At 43.2% G+C, this 21,936-nt stretch overlaps 1 protein-coding gene across 1 annotated transcript in view; it reads right to left on the bottom strand.

The window, feature by feature from the left end:
- The window catches only part of LOC310857824 (metabotropic glutamate receptor 8-like), a 302,996-nt gene that overhangs the window by 116,887 nt on the left and 164,173 nt on the right, over nucleotides 1-21,936 (bottom strand). The window contains exons 4-5 of the mRNA XM_083763751.1: nucleotides 20,455-20,609; nucleotides 15,871-16,008 (exon numbers count right to left, since the gene is read on the bottom strand). Coding sequence (XP_083619877.1) covers nucleotides 15,871-16,008; nucleotides 20,455-20,609 — 293 coding nt within the window. The remainder of the gene's footprint in view (nucleotides 1-15,870; nucleotides 16,009-20,454; nucleotides 20,610-21,936) is intronic.

Here is a 21,936-nt window from a genome sequence, read left to right as displayed (position 1 = left end):
TGCTTTTTAATCAAGGCACAAGGCGAGACGCGGGAGAAATTGTGCAACGTAAAGTTCACTTTTAATCCTTTGATGTTCCAAACCGAGCACACTAGAACAGAACGGCTTAAGCCCGAGATACAGTAGGCGTACACAAGTTCCCTTTCATGTACTGTAGAGTTTTGCTCTCATTTATGGTTTATGCAACATAGTTTTGTCCATACAGGGAAGAAAAGGTGATAAAAAGCCTTGTAAGACAAATGCATGTATTTTACCAGACAAAATAATTGATGCAACAAAACAAGTGGGACCTGAATCACATTATCATGATCTCACTCCATCTGGCACCAATCTGGTGCATTTCCTCTCCCCATGGATGGATTGCCTTTGACTAAGAAAACATACAAACAGATTAAAGATTCCATACTTTAGCGCCATAAGCAAAGCAAAGCACACACAGCACACGTCCTCAGTGTCAATTTAACTGAGATTACAAATGCATTTGGCAAGTACATTTGTACATTCTAAGAGTAACACATACAGTATGGATTAATTCCCACGGAGGGTTTGTCTGTGTGTAGGATGTGGCCTAAATGCACCGGCGCTGTTAACTCGTCTGTTATCTCTAACTCTAACAAACGCATGGCAATGCAAGCCAACGGTCTGTGCTGCTAACACGCAAACCTGCAGGTATTTTTAACGTGCAATCAATGAACCGCCAGGAGATAATCCTAATCCATATAGCCTATACCGTTTGAACCGTTCAGATATCTGGGACGGCTCAGTGTTTGTCAAAAAAAATGTCAAAAGGGCACCTGAGAAACTCAGAAAAGCATTTGAAGTTTGCCTTTGATAGCAATTATAGATTGTACTTTATCACACAGGGACATGCGTGACTTTTTCTCCCTGCATGACAGACGCCCTTATGTTGTATACGCTATCTGTATTTCAGAGCCGTATTTGCATCAAAGCGTTTCAACTGCTGTCTTCACTATGGGATGTTTGTTTATTTGAGAGCTGCCTATTTTTTCATTTTTTGCAATCATCCCATTGTCATTTTCATTACCTGTAAGGGGAAGAGAATATAACAGCAGGAATTAGCGGGGGTCATTCAGCCTCGGTCATTCAGCCTCGTTTATTTGCTTTGCACAAGGCAAAGCAAATTAACTGGCTGGCGGTGTTACAATTATTATTGGATAGCTTTTCTTTTTTTTTTTAAGAAGGAAAGGAGGGACACACTTTATCTAGCAGGAAATGAGGCGCTGAGAGGTGGCGGTTGTAAACATGCCTGCGGTCCGACGGAGGGGAACGGTGACAGTATGGTATCAGTGGTGCACAGCCCTCCTCCCCTCCTGCCCTCCTCCCCACTGTGATGGAAGGCAGGCAAAGGGCCCTGTGACCCCGGGGGCTGTGGTGGGTCCTAGACGCTTAATTACCCTCATTAATAACAATTAATGCATGTGGAAAGGCCTTCCGATGCGTGACCCTCTGGATGTACACGCCGCCGAGATGGTGTTAATCTTTGTATCTGCCAGCTGACTCACACTGCCCTTCTGCGACTGGAAACTTTTAGTCTCTCTCTCTCTCTCTCTCTCTCTCTCTCTCTCTCTCTCTCTCTCTCTCTCTCTCTCTCTCTCTCTCTCTCTCTCTCTCTCTCTCTCTCTCTCTCTCTCTCTCTCTCTCTCTCTCTCTCTCTCTCTCTCTCTCTCTCTCTCTCTCTCTCTCTCTCTCTCTCTCTCTCTCTCTCTCTCTCTCTCTCTCTCTCTCATCTCTCTCTCTCCCCACATCTGACTGTTATAGCGCCACCATGAGGCCGATTTTTCATGTGATCAACACAAATCGGTTCCATCCTGATTGGCATCTACAATTTGCATGATTGGCCGATTTACAACAACATGGCTCAAATCATGAACGCAGCGTGCAATTTCCGTAACTGTACACATGCACATTCCCACTACGCTGAGGAAGAAATGCCACTTCAAATCAGCCTCATGGTGGTGCTATAATAGGCCAAATCATGTTTTTAGTACCTATAACTGCACCGGTCTGTGTACAACTTTGTATGCGCACTCCCTAGCGGCCAAAGAAAAACCTTTGCCCTGCATTTTTCACATCTGCCTTTTTATAGCGCCACCATGAGACATATTTTTTGCAAAACACATTTCTTTGCATTACTCGTACAGATTTGATCCATACATCACGCAAAATCGGTACACTATCTATCACAAACACTCCTATCCTCCTCAGTCCTGGTGGAGACATGTGCCCCGAGGGGCACCTTTTCCAGTTCTTTGAGTTCTTTTCGCCTCCCCGTCTCTTCCTTTCCATTTTCTCTTCCCTTCTTTCGTCACCATTTCTCTCCCTCCATCTTCTCTCTCTCTCGCCCGGGGGGTGGGGTCTATAGACCCTGTGCAAGTGTTGCAAGAACTGTGGCGGCCCACCTTAGGGTTGAGCACGCCCGTCGACTACTATGCAGAACAGTGGACTTCCCAATCTTTCCTCTCGCCATCCCTCCCCCACTGCCTCCCTCGAGCTTCTATCGCCGTGCGGTATTGCTCTCCCTTTCCTTGTTTAATCCGTCTTCCTATCAGCGTCCACCCCCTCCATCGCATCTATCTCACTCTCTTTCACTCTCTCTCTCTGCGTGTCTTTTTCTCTCATGGAGGAAATCGATGCTACCACAAAAGGAGGGGTTTAGCTCCTTAATGCCGTGTGATTTATAAGAGCCAAAGGTCACAGGACGTGCAGATAGATGTGTCTGGAAAGGACTGGAGCAGTTCAGACCAGTCATTGGTCCGACATGTGGAAAATGACCCGATTAAGGTTGGCGAACATGCGTTAAAGGACCACTTCACCACTTTTCAACCTATCTTCATATAATAGGTCCTCACTAATAATCATGAAAAAATGGCGCAATGTTTTTCTACTCGGTCTGTGTCTCATAGGAGGGCTGTGGGCAGTTCAGAAACCGTCTTCCAGTGACATCATCGATGGGGAATCCAAGCTAATAGAAACTGCAGGCTTTCTAGTCCTGAAAAGTTGCAATGCGAAAATGGAAGCCATCGTTCTCACGATAATGAAAATCTAAACATTTTTGTAAAAATATCTTGTTTAAAAAAAAAAAGATCTGCCTAATGATGATGTCACTGGAAGACGGTTTCTAAACTGCCCACAGCCCTCCTATGAGACACAGACTGAGTAGAAAATAATCATGCCATTTGATCATGATTATTAGTGAGGAGGACCTATTATATGAAGATATGTTGAAAAGTGGTGAAGTGGTGCTTTAAGGTTGGCAAACATGCACTGCTTGCGGTTATGGTTTAAAGATGGAGTGCCATGATCTTTTTCCGCCCTAAAACATGATCATCAGGTCTTATTGTTATATAAGGAGGAATATCTTTTTCAAAAAAGTGTACAGTATTTGTTAAAACGTTGATTTTATGTGGGCACCCCCACCAGTTCATTAAGTATGCCTGGTTTGCCTGGTGGGTGGGTGGTGATCCACCTGAACTTAAAGCCGCACCCACAGTTTTCAAATGTATGAGCACATTTGAGATTGTATTATATTCTGAGATGTATAGTGTAGTAGTAAAAGTACTGACATTTGGAAATACTGTATTTAAGTACAGTACTTTACACCACTGAGCACATGAATGCTGAACAGAACAACATGATGACAAAATGTGGTACAGTAACGCAGTTCTAATTCCCAAACCTGTTAAAGGAGAATTACGGATTCATTGCCTTAATCTGATGTTATTATATCCAATAACGAGTGGTACAGGTGAAGAATTACATAACTCCATCCGGAGCGCACCGCAGCTTTGACCGTGCACGCTGGGTCTTAAGCTAAATCGCTTATTTTGATTGCTCGAAAATTATTATTATTATTTATTTTTTCGAGAAATCTGTCTTTCATAATGACAAATTATAATGTTTTTGGTTGTTAGATGTAATACAATCACATTACGGTAAGAAAGGCACTGGTCCGGAATTTTCATTTATCTCCATTTGATATCGCCTCTGCCGGGTGGAAACCAAATTCTAATTCAAAAACAGCAAAAGTACAGTAGCAGATCTACAAGCGAGCTGGCAGATCTGCTACTCTTGATGCTTTTGTGTGACGCTGCAGTATGATCACGTAGGGCATTAATTTACAAAAAAACAAAAAAATAAATGGTGATTCCTTGATACATAAGGCAATAAAGTAAATACATGAACACAAACAATCTTGCTTGATCGATTAGTCTACAGGAAAAAAATAAGTCGGTTAGAGGTTCGATACATTTGACTTATATCGGTTAATTGGTCAGCCCTATAGGAGTCAGGACACACACGTGTGCACATGTTCTCTCTCTCTGCGAGTGTGATATTGGAAAAACTGAAACACACACACACACACACACACACACACACACACACACACACACACACACACACGGTCGATGACCCGGGGTGCTGCTGACTCAGCCAGTTTGTCTGGTATCACGATATTACAGTGCAACCGGTGACAGGGCTCAGATAAAAGGGAACGGCGTATACAGTGGCCTCTTATCCTCTCCTCCTCACTGCACTGAAACTCGATCTGGGCCTGGATAATAAATCAATTCAAGCCTCTCTTCTTCCCATGCTCTCTGACAACATGGGATGAAAGAAGAGGAGTAACCAGAGGGCCTGGGATGTCTCCCGACAGCACAATATACCAACGTCAGAGAGAGAGAGAGAGAGAGAGAGAGAGAGAGAGAGAGAGAGAGAGAGAGAGAGAGAGAGAGAGAGAGAGAGAGAGAGAGAGAGAGAGATGTTCTGGTGTTTAGTGATCTTCGCCGTCAGGTGGAAACCTTGTATGTCCAAAACCATGTTTCAGGACATGGGAAAATGAATAACCCGTGTTCCAAATTCCAATGGATCAAATACATTCAGTGTGAAGGCCCACATAGGCCCACATAGGCCACTGTGGCTGCTGCATGACGTCACTGATAAAAGCAAACATTAATAGTCCATAGACTTGGCTGTAAAATGACGGGACGGGACGGGGGGCTGTTGATTTTTGGGGGCTTTCAGATTTTTTGGGAAGCATAATAAGACAAACATTAAAGATGGAGTGCCACCCTAAAACATGATCATCAGGTATTATTATACTATGGAGGAAGGACTTTTTCCAAAAAGTTAATTTTAATTTTAACAGTATTTGTTAAAATCATGCTTTTTGTGGACACGCCCACCAATTCATTAAGTATGCCTAGTTTGCCTGGTGGGTGGTGATCCTGAACTGAAGCCGCACCCACAGCTGTAGTTGTATGATAAAGGGGGAGGGATTAGGGGAGGGGCTGATAGTGTGTGGTGTCACTATATTACTGTTTATTTAATTGGCCCGTTGGACTGTCAAGGGTTCAGCCTCCAGGAAGAAACCCTAATTACAAAGTTAATACACCATTGCACATGAAAACGACTCCAGGGTGTCTAATGAAGTACTGTCACCTCATAGACACATGAAAAACTGGAAAAATACAAAAGTTGTGGCAAGTCCATAGACCTGTCTGCCACATGACGTCATGTCTGAAAGCCGTTGGAGAGGCTGGCACCCCTCAAAGAATTGGCTTAACCTTTCCGCTGCTATCTACGTAGCTAGGCTATAGGTAACTAAAAGGTGTTAACTACGCATATGTTCGTAGACAACCGTGTACTAGTCCATATATGAAAGTGGCGACCGTCAATTTACCTTTTAGCATTGCTCCGGTTAGTATGGAGAGCCTCCGTCCCCACAAGCTATGGGATTTTTAAATCCAGCTCCATCCATCCATCGAGCCTCCATTATAACAGGATTTCAAAACACTGTATATCTAAAGGTTTGAGCGCTGTCCATGGTGAGCCGTCACGCATCCAACGATCGTAAATCCTCTGTGAGTTTGTACCGCATCGCTGAGCACATGTAACTGGTTGTAATGATAGCTAAGGGGTCTGAGCTAATGCGACGCATCACTGTGCTCACAACAAGAGCCCCCACCTCCCTGAATAACCCCGAAAGGAAACAAGGAGCGTAGAGTTAAGAGCGGACCAGAGCCTTAGATATAGACAGAGTTAAGCAAACTGCGTTCACTTCATGGGGCCAGTCCAATGGCGGCAGAAATGCATTGGGCTCAGGCAACAAACAGCCCAGCTATATAGTGATCTTAAATCCCTTTATTTTACATTGCTTTGTGGTAATAGTACAACATAAACATTAAAGAGACTTTGGTTGTCACTGTACAATACTTTAAAACAGTTGTCATGTTGCGCACGTGCTTAAAATACAGTCTTATTTGCGCCACCCTTGTTGAAAACAATGTATTTCCAACTCCAGCTTGTCCCAGTTCAGGGCTGCATGAACAGCACTCAAGCATCTCAATATCGTAACTCTTCTATTAGATGGCTCTGGAGCGGACGGGTGGTTTCCTTAGGTGTGCTTATGCTGCCACCTAGCGGCAGCAATGCAATTAATTTAAGGGACTACCGGAGGGCAAACCGACCATGTCATGTCACTATGACTCAGCCATATAACCACAATCCAAATATGGAGTGTGTTGTCTAACCTCAATGTGTCGTCACAGCATCAGGTGCAAACAAATCAATCAGCACCATATATGGGCAGTGCAGAGATCACCATACTAGTGGGCAGCGGTAGCTGAACGGTTTGCGGAGCGGTCTTGATATCGGAAGGTCGCTAGTTCGTATCCCCGGACCGGCACGTTAAAATTACCACCGCTGAAGTGCCCTTGGACAAGGCATTGAACCCCTACCATGAAATGTTCTATGAGCAGGGCCTGGCTGTAAACAAGTTCTTGAGCTTAGTCCAGTTAGCCTGGGTAAACATAGTACCTTTCCTTTCCTTTGCTGTATATGGATTGGCAGTGCTGCGTAGGCCTCTAGTAAAAAACATACACAAGATAGCAGATCTACAACCTCCCAACACATCGCGATGTGACATGCTGGAAGCTTGTAGATCGTCTATTTTCTCTACTTTTTTGTATGACAAAGTAGGGCATTAATCTGCGGACAAAAAAGTAAATTTAGTTACGGTGATATAACGTTATGCCCGAGCATTTGAGGTATACAAACGCGCAACTATATACTATATACTATGTACATTAGGGTGCATCACAATTTGCAATTTTAACTTCCTGATTTGTTCCTTTGATAAAATGTCCCACTTAATGTTGTTAGAACATATGCAAAATATTTCTTTCAATATGATTTAGAGGTCCAACACTGCCTGTCAAATTTGGGTAAAAGTGCAATTTTCTGTGCTTTTAGAACTCCCATTTTCCCATTTTTTGTCCATTTTTTTAGAAGATGTTTTGGAAAGAGCTAAATGTGTTTACTTAAGAATAAACATTACATTTTCATTGAAATCATAATTTTTTTTTTTTTTTTAAAGATATTTTTTTGCGGCTTACGCCTTTTATTGATTTTTGAAGGGACAGACAGTAGGCTGACAGGAAACGGGAGAGAGATGGGGGGATGACATGCAGTAAAGGCCGTGTCGGGTCCGGGAGTCGAACCCGCGGCACACTGCGACTGGATTACCAGTCCGGTGCCCAGACCGTTACGCTACGGCCTGGGCCCATTGAAATCATCATTGAAAAATGTTTGAAAATTGAGTCTTAGTCCTTTTCTGTGTTCATGTTCAACTGGCGCTTGAAGCAGCGAAGATTAGGCTGCTCACAGCGGCAATGCTCAACTGCTTGCCTCATCTCCTAACCTAACCTAACCGCAAGCACGGGAGCAGACGCTAGTCCGACATGCGGATGAATGTCGGACTAATGCCCTGTCTGAAAAGTGTCCACCTCCCTTTCAGCATCATACACAACAGTAGATCGATCACACCGCAAAGTGCTGGAGGCTGTAAATAAAGTACACCACAAGCAGTGGGCATGTCGTACATACATCCAGTCCCTTCTTTCCCACACACACACACACACAAATAAAAAACCTGTTCTGCATCATCAAGGTTTACATTTTGGCTGCCCACGCCACTGCGGTTACGTTGTACAGTCAGCTCTGGGCTGTCGGAGAACAGCATGCATGGATGTGGAGAGCTAAGTGATGTGGAATGGTTTTGGAGAGGTTCCCCTCTGCCATCGGTGTCACACTGCGCAGCGGGACAGAACCGCGACGGCTTCTCTATTACTATAGCTTGCCACACTCGGAGCCGGCGTGCGTCTTTGTGCGACTTCACTCAACTGTATTTAATGTGTTGTTTCCTTTCTTTCCCCCGCTGACAAATATGTACTGATGGGGTTTTTTTTTCCGTGTGTGCGTGTGTCTTCAGTTTTTTTTTTACGCCTTGAATTCCCTTGTTCTCGTTAAAAACGGGGAATAATCAGATGGAGCTCGCGCTGTTGATGGATGAATATATCAGCGCTGTGGTGAAGTCTGTATTCTAGTGCGGCTAATCTAACCAATGTGGGGCAAGACATGGAGAGAGAGAGAGAGAGAGAGAGAGAGAGAGAGAGAGAGAGAGAGAGAGAGAGAGAGAGAGAGAGAGAGCACAAACAAGCAAAGCCAAGGGACAATGAGGGAGTGATGCACTGGAATGACAGCCTTGTAATTATTGTCATTACTTCATGTCGTCGTGTCAGAAGAATAAGTGATGACTGGCGACAGACAGGCGCCAGCCCGGACGTGTTATACTCTCCATGATGGAAATGGTGTTTGGAGACGTGGGGGTGGGGAGGGTGGGGTGGGGGGGGCACAACACAAGCACACCACGAGCACGTTGAATAAACACAGATGCGGTGCATAACCACAATGCAAGGCGAAGAAGAGCAGTCAGCCCGAGAGACAGGAGACATTCCTGTGTGATGTATGAGAGCCGTTTCATGGATGACAATGTCATTATAGCGGAGAGATGGGCGCCTCCATGCATACTGTACGTTCAAATGAATGGGAAATGGAGCTTCTAGGGGAGTGACACGCATGCACGCACACACGCACGCACACAGATAGAGGCACACAAGATCCTACAGCATATGTATCGATCTACACAGTGTTTAACATCTCTATGCTTTTCTTTGCATCCACTCCAGACGGCATGGAGATTACCCCCATAATAAAGGGTGCGATTGTAACGTACGCTGTCATGCACGCTGTGAAGTGCTTTGGCTTAAGGCAGTATATAAATGCATTGCTGCAGACTCGGCGCGTCTTCATCATCCTCCTCCCCCACCGACGACCCTTGACTGCAACGTCTGCAGCGAAAATAATTGTCGAACGACCCTCGACTGCAACATCTGCAGCGAAAACAATTGACTCCTCCCGAAGAACATCACTATCCAGCGCCCGTCTCATCACATCCCTACTGCCAAGTTGCAGCAGACCAGAAAGGTCGGTCAGAAGCGGATGAACGCCTGATCGAAGACACCGGGATACCCCAGTAATACCAAGAGTGGTCGGGGACAGAATCCCACTACAGAGACCAGAGGCTCTCAGACAGTGCTACCAGGTCAGGATGGAAAGACTCCTGAACCCAATATACCTGTGGCCACACTTATTACGTCCACACTTATTTGTGGACGTAAGCACACAAATAAGAGTGAGAGGCTTACGTCTACCAACAAGGCAGAGAGGCTAACCCCTATAGATAAGGCTAAGAGCCCAGAGCCCCAAATACCACTAAGTGAAGTAATCACAGAAGTATCACTGTGAAGTATCACAGAATCATCACAAACCAAGTATAAAATGAACAGCTTTAACCTGGCCCTGCGATCGCATCCGATGAGCCGTCGAAGTTAGGTGATAATCACCAAGAGGCCCAAGAGGACAAAAGAAGCGATCCCCTATAGTTTCGATAAGCCCAGCCGAAGAAGCTGATGCACAGGAGTTACAGACATCAACGTTCCGTAGGCCTAAATCGCCTTCATCAGGAACTGCATTAGCCATGCAGGTGGGGATTTATGAAGAGACGTCCTCCTAGAGAGCATACTGTGCACATATTCCGCAATGCTTCAGAACAGGCACACGAAACAGTAGCATATCTACGCACAGGAGATCGTGAAGGCGACTTCCACGTTTCCTTCCTATAGCCGCGAGATCAAGGATCGCCCCTATATGGCATTACATCGATTCGGCAACCCAACTCACTCACGCAGGTGCACGGATGACATCACTACACACACAGACAGTCACACAGCGCGGACTAATGAGAACCGTTTCCGGAACCGTTCATAAAAAATAAACGATGGAACCGGCTCCGAATCCGCGATCTCGGAACCGGGTCTGAAACGGACCCGGTTCCGAAGCCCAACCCTAGTCCCAAAGTCTGTTAATAAAGTATTCAGCGATCAATAAACAGTATATACTATTTTCCAAGTGTCTGTTTTCACAACTGAATGACCGGAATGATGAGATGAGTACACAAATGAAATGCATAAGTTTTATAATTTTTTGCTGGTGAAAACCGATTAAATAATCTGTATTATTTTGAGACCATTCCGATACCGATATGGCATTTTTATGCCTCTTCTGGGGGTCTCTGGCACATGATGGCGGTCTGCGGCCAAGTATAAATATTCAATATATCAATTTGGGGGTCTATGGCACAAAACCGTTTGAGATGTATCAGTGTATGGGATCTGGTACTGTGATGGGAGTCCAGGGGAGGCGGAGTGGTCCATGCCAAGACTTGCCAAGTGTCTTGTTGCATGAGTTGGAGAAAAAAGGCAGGCATCTTGTGTCTGTGCGTCTGTTTATCCGCATCAGACCTATAGCCACGAAGGAACTCACCAACACTGTGAAATGTGAGCAAAGGCTGCAAGCCTTGGAAACACTTTTGTCTGCGGTGGTTGTGATGCTTGTTGGGTTGTGCATTTACTATTTCACACACACACACACACACACACACACACACACACACACGCACGCACGCATGCACGCACACACACACATTTAAGTTAATAGGTGATAGGCTGGACAATGGTTTTGGCAGTCCTGGAACCACATGATAGGCACATGAAAGGAAGAGGACCAGATACGAAACAGCTGTGTCACAAACTGTGGAGAGCAGGGGGCTGGAAGGCCAGATTGCGTGCCCATTGAAGTAGGCTGCAGAGGATTTGGGGGGCCCTCACTCTCTACAACGCCCCCAGTGCACTGGGCATCACAGGATGACACCACTGAAAACCACTGAAGCAGCATGGGGAAAGCCTGGAGATGACTCTGGATCCGGAGAGGAGGTCCATGGAGACAGAGAAGTAAATGCCGCATGAACACAGCCTGGGTCACCTGGGCGAGGATGTCTATAAGCGTATATCAAGTATTAAATAAATACATTTAAAATATACTACCAATGTGTTAATATAATAACATTACAAACTAATGTGCTTAAAATATATTTGATAGTATACTTGAAACTAATACAAGTATACTTCAAATTAATGACTTTTATACTCCAAATAAATGTTAAGCATTATATATAATATACATGCAAATATATGCAAATTTATACTTTTCCAAAGTATATATTTATTATATATATACTTCGGAAAAGTATAAATTTGCATATATAACTCTTAATTGGAGCAACCATGTTACTATACATATGAATGGGAAAAGGGGAGAGAGACTGACCAAACCAACAGACATTTGAGTCATGGTTTTACTAACAAATCACATAAAACAACATAAATCACCAAATAACTCCACAACAAAACCCTAAACACAATGACCCATAACATAACTCCAGTATACATTCTAATATGCAAATAATAACACAAATAAGAACAATAACACATGGTCCTTGGTGCCCCAGTGTATGCTGGGAAATGGACTTCCTCTAGCCACTCCCATTTCACCTGGCAGTAAATTTATAGCACATTAGTACTTAATATACTTAAACTTAATATACTGAAAGTTTATACTTGTATTGTATTTATAATGTATTCAAAATACAATCTACAAATATATTTACTTAAAATATGCTAAGAGTGAATTTAAAAAATACAATCTACAAATATATTTTTAATTATTATATTAAAGTACATCTTACAATAAATGCATGTTCAGGTTAACTTGCTATGAATATATTGCTAATGGACTTAAAATATAATAATATAATGGTTTTGGCAGTCCTGGAACCACATGATAGGCACATGAAAGGAAGAGGACCAGATACGAAACAGCTGTGTCACAAACTGTGGAGAGCAGGGGGCTGGAAGGCCAGATTGCATGCCCATTGAAGTAGGCTGCAGAGGATTTGGGGGGCCCTCACTCTCTACAACGCCCCCAGTGCACTGGGCATCACAGGATGACACCACTGAAGCAGCATGGGGAAAGCCTGGAGATGACTCTGGATCCGGAGAGGAGGTCCATGGAGACAGAGAAGTAAATGCTGCATGAACACAGCCTGGGTCACCTGGGCGAGGATGTCTTGATGTTGAAAAACCTGAGATACACCCTTAATACAGCCATGTGTGGCGAGTCGTGCGGGAAGTATACATCAAGCTTATGGTATAGGAGCTGTGCTCTATACCTCAGCAAATCCATATCCCAGGGGCCTAGCGTACTCGTGTGAAACAGGGATAGATGCCATCAAAAGCAACATCAAAATAGACATCAAGATTAGAACCTGCCTTTAAGGGGAGTTGTTGTGTCATTAATGTACCTTAGAGTTCCCCCCCCCCCCCCCCACCTTATTTTTAGCCTAGCACTGGAGGTCTAGAACTTGGGGTCATGTGATCAGTGACATCACGTCGGTGTACTCTGCAGGTCAAATTATGAAACAGCATTGGAAAAAAGCAACCCAAAAGTCAACTAGAATTTACTAGAGTCTAAACAGAACACACCGTGGCGGAATACCCGAGAACTGTGACCGACCCAAAACAAAAGACATTTTTTGACTAGGTACAGACTCAGTGAGCACAGTCTTGCGATCGAAAAAGGCTATCATATAGGCAGACCTGTCTCCCAAAAGGACTAAGCACCCACTGCACACAAAATGAAGTGGAACCTGAGCTACATTTCCTAACGGTCTGTCCACTGTACCAAGACATCAGAGACACATACTGTATACTGCACAGATTGCATATCAAGGAGTTTGAAAACATGACTAATGACAAAATACTCCCATAAATGCTGGACAACGTACAACAATGACTCATGAGCTGCTGTGATAGGACTCAGAGAAGGATATCAAATGGAACACTACCAAGACTACCAATCATACTGTACATTTTGTTTTGATTGTATTGCTCCACATTTTGCTTTGGCAAAGTAAACATGTTTTCTCAAGCCAATAAAGCCCTTTGAATTGATTTTTTTGTTTGTTTTTTCCACTAAAAAGTAAACTTCTAGCTACAAGTTTTGACAGTTTTGTCTCATTTCATAGCTGCTTGCCAAATGCTCCACTGGCCATTGGCCAAATAATAGTTCCCTTGCCAAACCAAGTGCTGCATTCCCAATCAAACTGTCAAACACGTTGCCTTGGGTATATGATCATCTCGTCAGGTGAAATAGTGTGCATAGCCGAGTGCATAATATAAACGCTGCATGTGTAATGCATGGAAATGGTGATTGCATAATGTCTCCTTTCATGGCACATAGCACACTACAAGAGTTAATTTGCAGCTGCAGTAGTGCTGTATTATTGTCTCCACCAGGCCGAGTGTTTTTTGCACTCCGTTCGTGTGTGTGTGTGTTTACATTTGGCAATGTAAAAGTTTGTTTTCTCATGCCAATAAAGCTCATTTGAATTGTATTGAATTGTGTGTTTTGCACTCCGTCCGTGTGTGTGTCCATCCGTCCGTCCGTCTGTGTATAGCTAATCTCCGGCACCGTTAACCCGGTCGATGCCAAACTTTGCATACACACTCTGGATGCCAACGATGAACCTAATACTATTTTATAATGGCTGAGAGGCGTTATAAGTTATAAGTTGGCACACCAACTTAAAGGAGAATCCCATGCTAGAAGGCTTTTTTACCTTTCTTACCTTTCTTTGTAGTCGTTACGTCCCCACCAAAGAGGTTGAGGTGGGTTTTTTTGCAAAAACTCCTTATTGGCTATTTCCCCTACCATAAGTGCTCAATGAATTGCGTTGAATGGGAATTGAATGGGGCTATGGGGTGTTGTGCTAATTCGCTTATTTCCATCTAAATAAGTAGTATTGTGCCACTCGGGATATTATTTACATTATGAAGAGAGGATATATACAAAAGAAAATTGAGCGATGGAAATAAACAAATTAGCACAACACCCCATAGCCCCATTCAATTCCCATTCAATTAAATGCAATTCATTTAGGGCTTATGGTAGGGGAAATAGCCAATAAGGAGCTTTTGCACAAAATAACACCTGGACCTCTTTGGTGGGAACTACAAAGAAAGGTAAGAAAACCTTTTAGTATGGAATTGTCCTTTAACATGTCCAGGTGCTCCTTCGGTCGCCATTAAGGCGTCTTACTGGTATTTTTGTCTTGGGTCAATATTGCCTCCTTCATTCTGCTGCCACACTTCTATCGGAGAGTAAACTGTGATCGATTGCTGAAGGGGAGCATGCTGCGTTTTCTGCTCATTCCACACGCTGATGTTGAAAGGAAAATGTGAGTGGGAAGTCAACATCTTATCCACTAGCCTAAAGGGGAATTCCCCCTTGGCCGGGGGAGATATTAGGCTTTTTGTTCATCAGGCAGAGGCTCTGAGTAGGCTTGTCACAATTATTACATAATTGGCTAACACAATTACTTTTGCATAATCGTCACCAACAAACATATACAGTATATGGTGACAGAAATAGCTGATCAGATTACAGATCAGCTATTTCTGTCTTTTTTGCTATAGATTTCTGCATTATTTTGATATTTTCTTGAAAGTATACAATTATAAAATATGTCAGTAATGTACAGTATGTGTAATATTTGAGTTATTGTCTCCACCAGGCCGAAGATATGGGGAGAGAGTATGTTTTGCACTTCGTCCGTGTGTATGTCCGTCCGTCCGTTCGTCTGTGTGTCTGTCCGTCCGTCCGTCCGTCTGTTTTTTATATTACTCCTACCATATTACTTAACGCAAATCATTACACACTATACTCTATAGTCATGTGCTCAAGACGGATCTGTCCGATAATATTCAGATTCCATCCTAATTGGCTAACATTGGCTTTCAAAGTTTGCAGGATTGGCCCGTTTTGAACAAAAATCCTCAAATCATGAACGCAGCGTGCAATTTACATTCAATCTTTCACCCAGCCAGCCAGCCACCCACCCAGCCACACACATAGTCACCCATTTATGCCTATGGCCGATTCTAAAAACGCCTTCTAAAGCCTGACCTAAGTTTTCTGAAAAACTTCAAATATGTATATAGCAGCATCAATCATCATCATGTAATTTTTTAATACTGTACATACTGTACAGAACCCACATATGGGTGCCCGGCCTGAGGGGGTAAGATACCAAAAGGGGTTCCCGCCCAGAATGGGTTAAGGAAGTGGTTGCACCACTTAAAAACACAATTAAATCGTTAATCACAATTGTTTGTTTGACAATTAATCGCCAAGAAGTCTCATATGTCCGTGTAAAAGCAAGTAAGTAGCCTTGCCGAGCCATGAGGCAGGAGCCTATCTCCTGTTTATGTAGCGTGAGGCAGCTTGATGTACAAGTACACGCCCTGGACATGACGCTAGTATGTCGCAGGAACTTACCCCCATTCCAACCCTTGATGCTGAGTGTCAAGCAGGGAGGCATTGGGTCCCATTTTTAGAGTCTTTGGTATGACCCGGCCAGGGATTGAACCCCAACCTCCCAGTCTCAGGGCGGACACTCTAACCACAAGGCCACTGAGCATCTGTCCGTGTACGTGTACGGACATGTTATTGATGGCCCCTGGGTGTACCGTGTTACACACATACAGAACCTACCTGTGCATTTCTTTGGACTGCCGGGCCTCTTGCCGTGCATCCCCAGCTTGCAACCAAAGTTCTCCTCCCAGAACTCGGCGAACCACACGTTCCGTCGGTTGTTGGAGAGCGAGCGACTTCTGAAGTAGCGGTCAAAGGCTGAGCATGTGAAGAAGACAGTCGAGGGAGGGAAGAGTATACGTTAGAGAGAGATACAGTATAATATTTGTATACAGTAGAGAAGATGAGATTGCTTGCCAGATGCAACGTGTAGGATTTTGCTTAGGTTACATATATTGCTGAAGAAACATTGTGGCATAGGATGAAATAAGCTCTTACTAACTGTCAGCATTATTAACTGTGGCTCAGATGACATATGCATTATGCCGGCTTCAGCATGTCTGAGTCTCGTTAGAAAAGGCAGCATACTGTATATAGAGGGGAGTACATAAGAGTACAGTATGCACAGAATATAGATGTCACTGGGATCTCACTCACGGCTCCATTTGCTTAACCACTACTGTAGGCCTATATGCACACTTTTTTTAAGGTAGGCTATGTAAATACAATATAACTTATACAATCCCTGCTCTTCTATTGAGACATTAAGATCGTGTCAAAGGTCACCTCGACACAGGTTCTGACATGAATGGACCTGATGGTCAAGATTCAATTTATCCCCTGAGCAAGCAGGCAGGCTCAGTCTATATTAGCTCAATGGTATGTCTGCACTTCCACAGGAAACCAGGTTAAATCCGGGGTAGAAGAGGAAAGTAGTGCAGCTTTAAGCTCTGTACTTGTTCATGTGATCTGTTATTTTTTAGTAGTGCAACCACTCCTACAAGCAGCAATGTCCATGTGTATATGAGAGAGAGAGAGAGAGAGAGAGAGAGAGAGAGAGAGAGAGAGAGAGAGAGAGAGAGAGAGAGAGAGAGAGAGAGAGAGAAGGAGGGGAGGGAGGGGGGAGAGGGGAGTTGCACCACTCAGTTCACACAGGTGTGATTTTTAATGAAAAAGAAGAAAACAAAAGATGTATGAACATTTGTGCAGAAATACTGTAGAGACGCCAGGGTTAATGCGTGGTTAACATACATGTTGAATAAAACTGTAAAATTATGTATTTTGAAACACATAGACCGCCTGCATTTCCCCACCGGACATACAGTATACAAACCAGTGAGGCGTTTTGTCATGCGGGGTCAGATCAACAAATGGAATGAATTCTGTACAAATAACTTTGGGGCAGGCCCGTCTAGAGTTTGAATGGACAGGTATCAGTCAAAAGGGAGACATCGAAGAGGAAGGACGGGTGGGGAAGGATCAACATATGGAAAGTCAGAACATGTCAGCTCCATATATGCAGATCTAGGTGATGATTCAGTCTTCTCCATGTATTGCTATCCAGGGTTTGATGAGGTCAGTGTCGTGATCTTCACATAGACGGCCATATATGCAGCGTGTCACGAGGCTTGATGGACTGACGGCTATATATGGTCGCGTGACATGTCACGAGGCTTGATGGACTGACAGCTATATATGGTCGCGTGACATGTCACGAGGTGTGATGGACTGACGGCTATATATGGTGGCATGACATGTCACGAGGCTTGATGGACTGACAGCTATATATGGTCGCGTGACATGTCACGAGTTGTGATGGACTGACGGCTATATATGGTGGCGTGACATGTCACGAGTCGTGATGGACTGACAACCATATATGGAGGGTTTTGCAGGTTTTCATTGTAATCTGCGACCCACGGTCGCAATTAATGACCATATATCATTCATTAGATTTACAGAGACATGGATCCCTGTTCATTGGTCAATCCTATATGAACGTTGGGGTTCATATAGGGTGACATGGAAGGCAAAGACCTCAAGATTCTGATACATGGAACCTTGTGAATTCAAATTGTTTAATTATTATGCGGCAAGTGATGATCAGCTGAAAAGCCCTCTTCAAATGTGATTAGAATGGAAAAGGACAAACTCTCTGAGAGGGCCCTCTCGGTCTACCTCTCCTTCACTTTCTCTCTCAATTAGATGACTGCTGCTGGGGGGCAGGATCAATACATGTCTATATCTCTCTTAAGTTATCTACCTTCTAATCTAGCCTGCTTGAGTTACAAGGAGCCTGATCCAAACTGCTGCTGAAGTAGGTTTTGATATGCTCATTTCATTGAAACACTTCAGCTCAGAATGACCATTAACCATTTATTGCAAAGCTATTGTATTTAGTATGGCGGTGTGGCTCTGCTCATGTGGTATCATAATTATCACGTTTGATATCTCAGATTATCTGTGTACCGAGACACTCTGATATCAACAAGACCCAGAGCAGAGCATAACAAAGACATTACATCAACAGCATAACTTTCAATGCATTCCATATACCACATAGATATTGAACATATCACATGATCATAATACAATCCATAAAACACATTATAATCACGGATACCCATAACATAACTAGAAGATACCACATATAGTACAATCCATAAATCACATGTATAATCACAGAATCACCCATTACGGAAGTAATGCCACAGGGAGGAGGCCGGGGAGGTGGAGGACATTTGAACGCTGAACAACAGAGACACCAAGTCTGCTAGCATGAAGACTGAACAACCACAGAGTCAGCTAGCATGAAGACTGAGGACAACGGTAGCTTTGAGAAGGAAGAGAAGTGGTCACGTGACTGGGCTGCGCCATGACACTTTCATGGTAGCCAAACTACCCGGACATGTAACACATTATTGTCTTCTGTGTTGCTTTTCAATTTCTGAACGTACCAAGTAACGTGAGACTTCCCACCGTTTCCTGTCTGTCAGCCAAATCTCGCCGTTTAGATCCTCAGATAAAATGATATACTGTGCACTCTGTGCACATCGAAAATTAAGTGATTAGAAAACAACCTGTGATATGTCTTCTTTTATATTCTTGAACCGATTATATGACAAAGGTCTCAATTGTTCATAAATAAGGTTTGTTATGAGTTGGTCCAGCGGGCTCCATTCACTGCCATGTATTCATTGCACTGCCGGTGTGAGTTTGGCTCCCATGAAAGTGTCCATGAAAGTGTCATGGCGCAGCCCAGTCACGTGACCATTTCTCTTCCTTCTCAAAGGAAAAAGAAAATGCCCCAAACGTTCTGGGTACTTATGAAGCACTGTTAACAACGGTATAGAGGCAGGTGCGCGAGCGGGCGGGGCTTACCGCAAAGTCTATTGCTGATAGAGAATGAAGGGGGGGATTATATGGTAAACCTTCTGCCTTCCGTGTCTCAATGAACTATCGCTGCGCTGCATTCTACCTGAAGGTCGTTACATGATTTACATCCTATCATTTCATATGGGTAAAGCCACTGAAGGCAGTGGTGTAAAGTTCATGTACTCAAGTACGCTTACTTTACTGGAGTATTTTAAAATGTCAATACTGTTCCACATCTCAGGGAAAATGTTTATAGGGGAGGATGGGGGAAGATGAACCACTTTTTACTTAAGTTGTCCTGGAAGCAAGGCAAAATGAGATGGCAGTCAAATCTAATGATCTACACATATTTCAGGATGTCCTCTATCAATTGAAATGATGAGTAAGCAGCTATGACAAAGGGCCATGAAAATATGACCTTAAAAAAAAAAAAAAAAAGTGGCTCAATTTGCCCCAGGTAAGGGGTAAGTTGATCCAAAATTGAACCACATGATATTTTAATGTAAAGAGCTTAAACTTGAACAGATAATGTATTCACGTATTGAAAATAATTTAATAACAGTTTTCCCTTTTGCAAATAGTCTTATTTATCTGTTTATTTATTATTTAAACAATATAAAGACAATTAAATAAAGTTTGTTATTCAGAACCTTATAATATTTGCAATATTGTTAATACAATATAGCAAATTTGCAAACATTTGCAAACATCCAAATTAAAGGTCATTCAGTATAATTTGAGTAGCTAATACTTAATACAAAAATATGAATGGTGATTCACATTAAGAAAATTGGCTCAATTTACCCCAAGGAATTGGTTCAACTTGCCCCATGGCCACTTTTTGACAAAACATGGCTAGCTTAATGCTCCAGGCTAATGTTTAGCTAAATGATTCACATGAGTTTTATACATTGGTATATCACCAACATGCATGATATATAAGTTTAGACCTGGGTGCTTTTGCTTTAATATAAAAATGATTATTCCAGAAAAGTTTATTATTTTACTTTGACCAGCAAAAAACACTTTTTTGTGTATAAATGTACTTTCCACTTTGTCCATGTGTCTCTCATCTTCACAGTCAGGTTGAAATGGTGGGTGTGTCCTGATTTTGAGGTCACATGACAACTCATGTGTGTAGTTTTAAAGATACAGGGGGTGGTTCAACTTACCCGACGGTTCATCTTCCCCCCTATTTTTCAAAAGATTTTTATACACAACGAACGTGTGAAATGGGACATACTGCATAATGACTAAGTATGTTTTGATGCCAATATTTTGGTACTCTTACTCAACTCAATTTTGAAACACCGGACTTTTACTTGTAACAGAGCATATCTACTACATGCTTCCAACCCCTTTTTTCTTCCCCAGGGAAGCATGTCTTACCGTCCACAGAGGCTCTCTTGGGCAGTATGGTGACGGCCCCCTCTGCCACCCTCTCCTGGCCCACCACTGGGGAGATCTTGGCGCCCCAGCTGTCGGAACCCACCCACAGGAAGTGGCCCGTCTGGTTGTTGAGCTTTGCTGCGTACAGGATGCGCCTGGCGGGACCAACAAACAGACAAAAAAACAAACAAACACATTGACCCAACCAATCAAAGAGCATGTTCCTCCTATTAAAGTGGTTGTTTGTCCGAAACGTACATGACCCTGAGGGTCCAATTCAGTTTCAGATCCACCCAGCTGATGGCTGCTCAAATGGTAATTGCTGTGTGCATGTTTAGTCCACAGAGGTGTGTTCATGCATGCTTTTATAATTGTTTTGTAATCTTAAAAAAAACCATTCATATCATAGTTTTTTGTGTCGCAGTTATACACGTTGTGTGTGGGTTGCGTTATACAGCTACAAGAAAAAAGTGGGATGAACATATGGGGCGGACTCATAACTAACCCCCCCCCCCCCCAGGTTGGCAGAGGAAGTGGAAGGATTACATTAGATAATTGACACTGGGTGAAAAAAATGGGTTGCAAAATCGTGGAATAAACTTTTAAGAAAATATTTTTTTATTTTTATTTCATATAAAAATACACAAAAATGTAAATGTTCCCATTGTTTTGGCATCCATTGTTGGGTATACCCATATGATGACCATGGTCATCATATATAATGGTATATCATATATAATGGTAATGGACATATTGTAAATGTTGTATTGGGTACATATTGGGAAAAACAAAATAATAATAACTAAAATATAGTTTATAATAAAGCTTTTATTGTGAAGGCCAAAGTTTCGGAACGTCTCACATACTGCATATTTCCGCGTGCTGAAAATAGCTAATCTACTAGCTCACAACGTGTTGCGTACGTGGCGGCGAAGATTAAATCAGGCTTCACTGTGAGTCATGTGAGATTATTCTGTTGGCCGAGGCGATTATGCATATACAGCACTCCTCCATGCAAAAATAACAAGCTATTGGAAGCTATTTTTCGGTGGCAACATGTTTACCTCAGTGTTTTGGGTCGGGACATGTCCTGTGCCTGTGGATCAGGATCAGCGCGTCATGTCTGCGAGTGCACGAGCATCATCGCCATCGCCTCGCTGAAACGTGATTGCGCTGCGCACGCTCTCCAGAGATGGTGCACGTTAATTTGGTGTCAGATTTGGACTTATTATTATAATTATATTATGCTTTAGGCCTCATACACACATACAGAACGCATTTTCTGTGTTCTGTCTGTGTTTGATGGCCGCCTCAATGCTGTCACGTGGTTTGACCAAACATGTTTGTTTCATGGGCAGAACACAGCCATCAAACACAAATGTTCGGCCATCAAACACAGACAAGACACAGCACATGTGTTTTATATGTGTGTATGAGGCCTTAGAAGCGGGACAAATAGGTGTTTTTTGTTGCGCACACCCT

Source organism: Protomyctophum parallelum, assembly GCF_964188405.1.
Source record: "Protomyctophum parallelum genome assembly, chromosome: 4".
NCBI classification, from domain to species: Eukaryota; Metazoa; Chordata; class Actinopteri; order Myctophiformes; family Myctophidae; genus Protomyctophum; species Protomyctophum parallelum.
Note: the sequence above shows the minus strand (reverse complement) of the source record. Positions and strands in the feature narration are given on the sequence as shown.